This window comes from Epinephelus moara, chromosome 9 (assembly GCF_006386435.1).
Source record: "Epinephelus moara isolate mb chromosome 9, YSFRI_EMoa_1.0, whole genome shotgun sequence".
NCBI classification, from domain to species: Eukaryota; Metazoa; Chordata; class Actinopteri; order Perciformes; family Serranidae; genus Epinephelus; species Epinephelus moara.
In genome coordinates this window covers 19412461-19423534 of record NC_065514.1, presented here as the reverse complement: position 1 = coordinate 19423534, position 11074 = coordinate 19412461, and the positions used below count along the sequence as shown (strand labels likewise).

General features: G+C 40.4%; 1 protein-coding gene across 1 annotated transcript; it reads right to left on the bottom strand.

Annotated features, from left to right (window-relative positions):
• Window positions 1-48: 48 nt before the first annotated feature.
• On the bottom strand, window positions 49-9913 carry ggcx (gamma-glutamyl carboxylase). The gene is made up of 15 exons (XM_050052765.1): window positions 9720-9913; window positions 8995-9213; window positions 8745-8903; window positions 6642-6807; window positions 6477-6555; window positions 6274-6380; window positions 6015-6178; window positions 5613-5914; window positions 4272-4403; window positions 2982-3133; window positions 2676-2845; window positions 2422-2552; window positions 2179-2326; window positions 1049-1250; window positions 49-949 (listed from the first exon to the last, which is right to left on the bottom strand). The coding sequence occupies exons 1-15, from the start codon at window positions 9742-9744 to the stop codon at window positions 790-792; spliced, it is 2316 nt and encodes a 771-aa protein (XP_049908722.1). The 5' UTR covers window positions 9745-9913; the 3' UTR covers window positions 49-789.
• Between the last annotated feature and the right edge of the window lie 1161 nt (window positions 9914-11074).

Here is an 11074-nt window from a genome sequence, read left to right as displayed (position 1 = left end):
CTGTCAGACTGAAAGTTCAAGTTGATTTTTAATTAAAATGACACCCAATGTATTAACACATGAACTTTATTATAAAAAAGTGACTAGAAAAGGCTGATTGACAAGATCACAACTGTTTTGTATTTGTCAGTGTTTCTCACATTAAAGGGTGAAAGATCAGAGAAGCACGTTCCCTTTAAACAGAGTAAACCTCCATATATCCTTCTGAAAATTTTAAATCTGCTTGTCATGATCCAGCAAAAATTACTGAAATTAGAGCTCGGTTATTCACCTAAAATCTGTCCCCATAAACTTAAAACTGTTCAGTAACATGCTTTCTTGTTTCCAGTCAAAACAAAGACGCATTCAAGTTTAGTGTATTTAAAATATGACCCTCCAGCAGATTATACAATGCAAACTTCATCTGTCATAGATGTCTGTCATTTTTAATTAATTATCAATGTCTCTAAGGGTCCCCAAGCCTTAATTGCACTTATAAGACTCTTAAGCATAATTAAACAAACAGGAAATGTAATCTTGCACATCTGTTAATGTACAGAATTCACGTTTAGCCGCAGCTATGACAGAAAAATGTCCTCTGCATAAATTCAGATTCTAAAAAAATACTGGCTTTACATTAGGAAATAACCTGAAATGCAAAATATTTCAGAAGCGTAGAAAATTAAAAGTCCTCTGATTTCTGGGCAGCGCTGTCACAGTAACAGTCCAGTAGTAACAACACACACGCACATCTGTTTGATATGTGCGATCCAGCAATTCAGCACATTATCTCTGGTCCCAGCGACGGCTTTAAAGTTCTCCATGACCGACTTCATCTTTTAGCCTTTCGTCCTGGTTGGCTTCTGCCTCGGGTGCTTTCATGTTGGCGAAGGCGACTTCTCTGGTCAGCTGCTCGATAGGAGGGAGACCCACCGCCAGGTTTCTTATGGCGATGGCTGTCATCAAGAATCTAGGGGGGGAGGGGGCGGAGTTAATGCAGTACATTCACATTGCATGAATTTTCTGTGTAAACCTGGCATGTTACTGTGCTGTTGGAGGACACACTCACCCTCTCCGTATCGTGTAGTACTTCTTTACTGCAAAGCGCTCCAGCCGCTCTAGCACACCAGCCTCCCTGCGTTTTTTCACCTCCTTCATGCGGCGCTGCCTCTTCAGGAAAAGCTGCACAATGGGGTCGGTGGCGTTGACCTCCGCCCCTTCATTGTCTGCAGCGACAAGAGGCTGCAGCTCAGGAGGAAGAGGCTCCGTTTCTGTGGGAAAAGACCGTCCAAGGCAGTCAGCACCAGAGTCAGAGCCGCTCTGATCTTTGAGGTTATTTCTATATAGTTAAGATAACCTAGCCTTCATTGTGTTAAAGGGTGACTTTGCAACATGGACACTATTTTCCCAGGTTTTTTTGTCAACGTGACTAATGGGAACAACCATTTTAAAAACTGGTCCAGTATGCTGTGAGAGCGCTGCAGCCAGCAATGTCAAAACAGGTTGCATTGTAACCACCTGGGGCATTTGTGCACTGTCAATTTACGTCCACTATAGTGCTTCTTTTTGCCACTAACGGGCTCAGATGATAATTATACGTAAATGTCTGACAGCTTTATGGAAAGGATCCTTTAGAGAATGACCTTTTGTTAAAGAGCAAGATCCCCTTTGTTTAACCAGAAACAGTCCTGAAATCGCCATCACCAAACCCACCAGACTCCATTTAAATAAACAGTAATTTTAGCGTCTATAGAGCCAGCATATTTTCACGTCTAACTAGGTGAATTAAGGTTTTTTTTCCAAACAAACCAGAGATTGTGATCATTGGAACAGTGGAGAGATGAACTAGGACAGTTTTAAGTGTTTTATTTTGTTTATGCAACTTTGAATTAAGTGTGTTTTACCATGATAAAATTACTGTTTTTTTAAATGGAGTCTGGTGGGTTTGGTGATAGCAATTTTGGGCCTTTTTCTGTTTAAACAAAGGATCTCACTCTGTACCAAAAAGGTCTATCTCTGTAGTGATTCTTTCCATAATGTTGTCAGATACTTAAAACAATCTGAGCCTGTCTGTGCCAAAAACAAACACTTTGAGTAGATGTAAATTGAAGGTGGATTATTGTCCATTAACATTTCTCTTGTCATCTCCATTAGCCACTTAGTTACCCTTAAGTTACCCTCAAACTGCCTGACATTTACCTGTCCCATTGCGAATGCGCTCCTGAAGCTCCAACAGCTTGGTGAAGTTCTGCTGTAGCGCCGACTCTGTGGTGTTGACGTAGATGTACATGTAGCAAGACGGGTCTTCAGACACTGTGTACACCTTATGGTAAGCCCCAGCAGGTACCTACACACACACGCACACACACATTATGGTAAATTCTTGAGTGTGTCCTGGTTGAACAATGCAATGTTAATGGTGATGATGGTGTGTTGCTGTACCTTTATCTGCTCACCAGGCTGAAGAGTGTAGTTCTTCTTCTCCTCTACTATCTCAACGTTCACTTTGCCCTGCAACACACTGACGCTGGTGTTGCCAAGATCTTCACTTACAAAGTTTTCTAAGTGGAGACCTAAAAGGTGACATACTGCCAGTTAGCACAAAGTGTACCATGAAGCTAAACAAAACAACAAACAAGAAATATAACTATGCTTTTCCAACTAATCGAAAGATAAGATAAGGAGAGATTTGTAACCTGGGAAATCAGCGATAAAGACAATCTCGGTCTGATTGTCCAAACTGCCCTCAATCTCCTGAAACTTGGTCCTCCAGGGTGAGAGGTCCACCAGCAGAGGCATCAGCCATGTGTTTGGTCGGAAAGGTGACCAGTCCGCCCTCACAATGTCCACACGCGGATCAAAGATCCTTAGAGAAAAAAGCCCAGAGCACATTTAAAAACACACACTCCCACTACTGTTAGTTTAAAGTTATTTTTTGAAACCATTATTAATTTGATAGGTCTGAAGTCATTACATTAATAGCATCTTTTTCCCTCTTGTACCTTTGCTGGAAGCGTTCATTGATGGACACCCAGATGTCAAAGTAGATTTCCGGGTCAGTGATATTATATCGGGGCAGGAACTCATGGAGGCATGTGGCATACTGCTTCAGCATGTCTCCGTGATCCTTCCATCGACGGCTTTGTGTGAAAACCTTCAGTACACAGACAATGTGGTTATTAATTCATAAGTAGTCAGCTAACCTGAAATTAAGAGAGTCACAATCTCAAAGGTGAAGTCAGGAAAGTGGTGTAAATAGTTTTTCTTCAACATGTAACAGGTGCAAACTTAAGCTATAGTATGCAGGATTTTCCCAAAGATCAATGTACAGACTCATACATAAGTAATTCCTCATAATATTCAGTAATGAAGTGTGTGGCAGTGCATTTCTCTGCCCTGTGCCTGCATTCCCTAAATTTCTTCTTAGGCCTTGTCCACATGGACATGGGTATTTTTGGAAACGGGGTGTTTCCCTCCTTCATTCTCATATACATTCCTCTCCAACCACATGGTTATAAAATAAAATAAAAAATAAATAAAAAAAGACCAAATGAAAATGCAAAAACTCATCTGAAGCACTGTCAAGAGCACATCACACCAAGAGGCAGTGATGTAACTATAACCCTTAAGACACGCAAAGAAGACGTTCACCAATCAGCAGCCTAAAAAAGCTTGTAAGTGTACCTGGAGCAATGACCTCTGTTCTTCACTATAGTGGAATAGAAACTGTACATTTATGTATAAAAGGTTAGAGCCATCACTATTTTGGTCACGTCCGCTACTGCACGAAACACCACCTCATTTGTGATGCCTCACAACAGAGATATCAAAGCACACTCTGACGTTACAAGTTCTGCGGAATAAAGCGGACAAAGCTTGTTCGAAAGTTGAATCTGGAATTTGCTGTGACTTTCACTGGTGAGCTCAGAGGGAGAGGATGGTGATGAATGGCAACACTGAGTTGGCCTGTTTTCTGTTTAACAGGTAGCTAAGTTAGCTTGCTGAAGTACCGTCTTCTCCATTACAACAAATGTCACAGTCCTACAATAGTAGCTTGCAGTGTGCGGTATAAGCAGTGCAGAGAGGAGAGGCCAAGTCTACAATGACAATTCCTGCATAGTATGCCCTAACCTTAAATTGTTCTATCGTGAAATGACTGATGGGTCCATTTTACCTGACATGCCTGTGCATATGTACTCTACATCATGATTATCTGTGCTGCACTGACATACCATTCAGACAAACCGAATGTCGTTCTCGCATTCTCTGACGGTGTTTCCCTTGTCACTCACCCCTGGGTTCAGATATCCAATTTCCCCAGTTTTTGCATCTTTGTAGGTGATCTTCACATGCTGATGGCTGCGGGAGTGAACCATCATGTCCCACGAGTAGCCGTACAAACCATTGGTCCAGTTGTTGTAACCCTGCAGGAAAATATAATATAGGATAATTCCATGCAAATAAAAATCGCGCTGTAAAAGATTTGTCACTCTTCAACCAGTTTTTGATAAATGAGTATATAGTTATGTCACCATAACTACATAATCGACTTAGTGAGGCCAGCAATAACTATTGAGGTTGTGTCAATATATCCTATATAACACTGCCCTTGTGTTTTTATGTGTGTTTTTTTTAGATTATTTTGGGGGCTTTTATTATTTATTATAGAGGAGCTAAGGAGTGACAGGAAAGGAAGGGTAGAGAGGGCAAAGGGCAAAGGCCCTCAGGTTGGAATCAAATCCAGGCTGCTGCCAAGGCCTACTGCACGTTCTACCAGATGAGTTAGAGGTCACCTGTATTTGAGTGTTTGTTTACTTAAAATAGTCACCAACATTTTAGCCAACATGCTTCCAGACTAAACAGCAGGGTTTTCCCAACAATTAGAAGATTTGGGCACAGTGCCTACGCAATTTTTTCACCATGCCAAAACCGAATGATCAGAAAGAAAAACTACTCTGAGAAATGTTTTGCTGTCAATTCAAGCCAAGCTGCTTCTGTCCTCTTGTCTCAGCTCTCTGTGTCTCACACATTCTCACATTTTTATGTCTTAATTATTGTAGATATTTTAATATTTTTTCACTTTTCAATTCCAATGTGTGAATATTCTTTAGATTTAAAAGAGCATGTCTCCTTGGAGGGGTGTACTGGCATTATTATGCTATTGTTTTATCATTATATCTGTGGCATAAAATGCTCTTAAAATGGCAGTACTATCATTTAATGCAGTTATTTCTGGGACAATATCTCATCCACCAAAAGTAGTTCTCATGGCAGACCAATCAGTGTATGAACCAACACTTTAAATTTGTAAATAACCAAGAGAAAAGTGTCCACATCAGAGACTGGCTGATGAGTATCTACTTCGTTAGGTCTTTCACCATCCTGCTGACAGCACCAATCTGAGCTCTTGTTTGCTGTTGATCAATGACTGTTTACTCTGATTGAGCAACTGTCAGTGCGGCGACTCAGAGAGGGTTTCTACTGACAGCAAAGTACAATCTTCGTAAACACAGTTTCTATGTGTAGATAAAGTGCTGGAAGAACATTATGCAACTATTCATTACTGGATCAAGTCAGCTGCTAAAGTCTTTTTGGATCTTTAATGTTGAAACAGACGGGGCAGGCAGACGTACCTGTGTGATGAAATGCGAGTACGGCAGGAAGAACTGTTCAGTTATGTAGATTAAAGTGAAAATGGTCGCCAGCTTGTGCTTAAGTCTCAGTTTGGAAGCTTTGGGGGCAGGTGGAGTCTCCTGGCGCTCGCTGCTGGTGCTTTGAACCTCTTTGTAAACACAAGAAGGGCTGGATTGAGGGTCCGGGGAGGTGAGTGGCAACACAGCCCTGAGGAATGCTGGGAAGCGCCCGAAGAATCTTCTCGGCCAGTCGGGGTAGCAGAAGATGGGACTGGTGGCCAGCATTGTGTAGGAGAACATCCCTGTGGAGGATTGACATTCTCAACAAGATGAAGTTAAAGTGAAACCCCTCAAATTAAAGGCAGAGTTTTAAGAGTCATGATGATTTCAACGAAGACTCACCGATGCTGAAGAGCTGAGAGTTCATACAGTGGAAGTAGCTGACGAAGAAAATCCCATAAGGTCGTGTGACGTCAAAAAACAGCAGGTAGCCGGCGGTCAGATCCAGAGCAAGACCGCCTCCGTGCACCACCAGCAGGCTCACCAACTCCACAGGGAGAATCGCTCTGACAAATAATGAGTGGTACAGACAGATCAGAGTGGGAGTACTGACATACATGAGTCAGTGATAAACGGCTTTGAGCTGCTGAATAATACCTACTTGAAAGGATCAAACAACCAGTGGTGAGCCAGGTATGACATCGAGTATCCCTCCACCCAATCAGCGTCCAACTTTTTGACTCCAGCAATGAAGTATACAATGAATATCTTTAGGAACAAAAAACATTGACATTACTCAATTACTCAACAATTCAAGATAAAAAATAGAAAGGATTTGCAGTTAGAAGTCATTAGTTCACAAACCTGTGTCCTCAACAAGGTGTAATTCCACAGAGGCACGTGAGCGTTTCTTATAGATGGCCTCCGCAATCCATCAATGGACCTACAAACAGACACAGGAATTAAAGGTCTCTCTCTGTTGAGCTCACACATGCTGTGTACAGGGCAGAAGTGTACAGATCATCTCACCAGTATCTGTTGCCATCCATGAGTGTGAGCTGAAACCCGATGAGGCCATACAGGTACGAGTGATTGTTCCAGGTCGTTTTGTCCAGGAAGAAGATGTACCAGTACGTCGAGAGGAACATGAGGCAGGACAGACGGTAGAAACAGCCAAGCATGATGCCCACAGCGCCTTTGATGAGAAACACAAGTTCAGTTAATAATAAATCTTAATTACCATTGATAAGCCAGACACACAATTTACAGTGTAACAAAAATTCTTTAGCACAGCAGCGGTCAAAATACTCTTTGCCCCCCTGGGATCAAACACCTTACAACAACAGTGATCTTCCCATATACCTGAGCCCAAGATACCTGCACAGCAGCACCCAATGTACACACACGGTGAATAACAATTAACGTCTGGCTAAGTAAACAACATATTCGCCTCCTATGAAGGCGTTTAGAGGTTGATCTATACTAGGGACTCGTCAGGATACCACGGGATATCTGGCTTTTGCAACCCCTCGTCTTTCTAGCAGTCCACTGAACGCAGTACTAAATTTAGGCAAAGTCAAACAAAATTCTATAAAAACCACAGACGGACTATGAGAGAAGGGGCCCCTAGGCACAGATATGTAAAAGGCCCCACCACCTCTCCTACATAGGAGCAAGACACCCAGACTTTGTAATGGTTTTGTCTCTTTAAAAAAAAATATTTGTCTCTCTGTTGTCGTTATGCATCTTTTTGTGGTTTAGTGTCTTCTTGTGTTAGTTTTGCATCTCTTTGTTGTCGCTTTGTGTCTCTTTGAAGTAAATTTGTTTCTTTTTTGGTCATTTTGAGTCTCTTCCTGGTCGGTAGATATGAATTTGAGTGACATTTCACACGAGGAGGCCAGGGTGGCCCTTGACTCGTTGGGCCCCTGGGCCTGTGCTCGGTAGGCCTGTTCAGTAATCCATCCACGATAAAAAAAAAAAAAAGCAAAATTATCACAAAGTATAGTGATTGAACTCGCAACAAAATAGAAAATCAGGAAGAACAATTTACATTGTAACGTACAATTATATGTTCCAGATCTGAACATATCATGTTGGTTTATTTTGTCTGAGATGATTATTGCCACTTTATACATGTCCTGGATTATTAAGTATACTGTTAAAAATCTAATTTATTAATTTCACATGACAAATATTATAAAGTACTTAAGTACCACATAAAAAAACAAACCGTGTCACTTTAGCCGGGGCTACAAAAACAATCATGCTGCGATTATTTTTGACAGATATTGTGATATGAGTTGCGATTTTAGCAGAAATGGTCATATTTGCATTAAATATTCACCCCAAAAAAAAGATGACTAAATGCTATTTGCTGAGGTCTGGATGAAACAAGCATGTTCCCTTACATATGAAATATGATTTGTAGGCAGGTGCATTTCTGTAGCACCACAATGCTTCAATCATAATGGTATGTTGTGACACATTTTACCTTTATCAAAAAAATTGTGGCACCTGCAATTTGGATATTGCACTTGGCCATACTGCAATTTCAATAAAATTCTACTATCTGTGCAGCCCTGACTGTTGCCACAATATCTTAATAGATGGTTTAATGCTGGAAATGTCAGTAATGTGAAATATTGACCAAAACATTTAGTGGTGTTGAAATTCCTCTGTGTTGTGAAATCAAGGTGAACTTTTAGTAGAGACAGATGTTGCCTGATACTGAAGGTGTTGAGAATAAGAGTAGAACATGGATTTGTGTATCCACTTGGTAAAGCACTAGGTTTGTAACCCTAATGATTTTTCATCAGTGTTTATTTACTTTTATTGACGCTGTGTCCTGCTCTCTGTTTGCATTCTCACTGTGGTGAAGGCCATATTTGCATTCTTTGCAAGACTCAAACAAATCTTGCATGAGTTAATTGGCTTGGCGGGAAAATAAAAGTGGAAAATTGCAGGTCTGGTATGTGTGCTTTCATCTTCACTGCAGACAGCCTCCCTACAGAGACCGTCTCCTATAAAACGCCTGCATCCGCTTAGACACAAAGGAAGCCCCAGCAGACACTGAGGTGTGAGCATTTCAACCTGTAACCTTTTGGACATGAGCTTATAATGATAGAAACCTACCGAGGAACATGATGACATACATCAGATACATCCAATCCAGCGGCAGCGGCTGTAAGAAATTGAAGAGGGGAAAGCGACACACAGGGGCACCATCCAGGTACTTATAGTCCAGGTGACTGAGGCCACGCTCCTGAGTGACGTCGATGGCCATCAGCAAACCTGCATGACAGACACATAAAAGTAATAAGTGAAGAAGGAGAAATCACACTCAGCAGGCAGTCTGGGCCGAGCTAACGGCATCTTAACTTACCAAACAAGCAGCGGAAGATGCCCAGGGCTGCAGGGTCAGTGGGACGGTTCAAGAGGGTCACCAGGCTGTGCCAGGAGGTGAGGTCCTCCTTCTTGAACCCAAAGATCTTCTCCATCTTGCTTTGAGTCTGTGGTGCATCTTTTTCAGGAGCTGCATCTTTCTTAGGAGCTGCAGCCTGCTTTGTAGATTGTTCCTCTCCATCACTGCCCACAAGAGCAGCTAGAGGGTGAACAGGAACATGAAGGTGATACGTTACACATTCACATCTGCTTATATGTGTTACATTAACGCACATCTTTCTGGACGACTATCTCTTCTTTTTATTTATAATACTGAGAGCCACCTACATCTTTTAATTTAAACTGTTACATTTTGCGCATTTTTAAATAGTATTTGTATATATATTTGTGTATTTTTTTCTATTCAATAGTCATGTTTCTTGCCTATGCATCAAAACACCAGAGCAAAGTCCTTGTATGTGAAAGCCTATTCGGCAATAAACTGGATTCTGATGTAGTATTTTCTAGGACAAAGAGCAAGATAATGTGTATTAATCACTATGTCAACGAAATTACTGTGATTTATTTATGAAACATGCGTGATTTTGAGCTCTTATTTATACACCAAACACAGCTTTAGTGGAGATTACAGCCTCTCCTTGGTCTAACTAATTATCACATTAGCTAAACAACAACACACCACTACACTGCTAACAACAGCCTCACCTGCAGTTGCGTCTCGCGCCTCCATGCTGCTAAATATTCGGGGTAAAACAGATTTAATTTTGGGGACAGGGGGGTCAGGAAAGTCCGGTCTCTGCTCTCCCTGCCCCAGATGGAGGTCTGCTGCCTGGTCACGCCTGTGAAAGGGGACAAAGTTACGTGTCACAGTCCTACACACTCGGGCTAGTCAGGGCACGGAGAGGAGGTGGATGTAGGGAGGGAATGGAATGTTGTGAAAGAGCTGCTCGTCGTTCATTGGCTGACTCTTCCAAAGGATACGCCCACTCAGGGAGAACCACATACGTCATATCCTGCTGGAAGGTGCATGTATTTTAGACAAAAAAGGAAAAAAGATATTTTACAGAGTACCATTTATAATAATAATAATAATAATTAACTTAATTAATATTAAATATATAAGAAAAATATACAAAAATTCTGTAATTTAAAAGAACTAAAAAGTTTTGAATAATCTGTAAATATTAACATTTATCTTTTATATATTATGTTCAATTTATGTGGGAATCAGGTAATATTTCATTTTTTGTGCCACATTTTTCCCTCCCTTTTAATCCTCCTTTGACCTGAAAATAAAAAATAAATGAATAATAATAAGAATACTAAATGAAAAATAATAAAATTAATAATTACTACTACTACTACTAATATAATAATCATTGTAATAATTACTTTTATCATTAATATTATTAATATTGTTATTATTATACATTAATGAAAAATAATGAATTTTAGAATAAATAACTTAGACTAAAAAGTAAAATAAGATCATAAAAATATGGAGAGTAAAATATATATACCCCCCTCCCCCGAAAGAAATCTATCTTAAAAAAAGAAACGTTTTGAATAATCTTTAAAATAAATTTTAGAAATCAAACATGATCTGCTTCTCCCCTGAAAAGAACAAAAATTCATTAAAGTAAACATCTTATGTTAAAAAATAGATAACAATCATTATTAAACTAAAAAAAGGGAGAATTTTTTATCGTTTCTCCACAGAATGTCTCACAATCTCTGCAAGTTTCTTTGCATCAATAAGTTTGTCTGAGCTATCTTACAGCTGCATGGGCATAGGCACAGGCTGGAGGTGTCTTGTATTTAAGCAGAGGGCAAACTGTGTCACACTGATAAACATCAGTGTTGTTTGCTGCATATTGTGTTTTCACAATCACAATTTACCACACATACACATCTTGTGACTCTTCTTGTGACTCTTTTCCTGCAGTATTTCAAGCTGCTGTCATGACTGTAGTACCACAGGATACCACTGGAGGGCAGTCGTACATTCTGTTTGACAGCAGGTTTTGGAGTGAAGGTAGTGCTGTGAGGGATTTACTCTC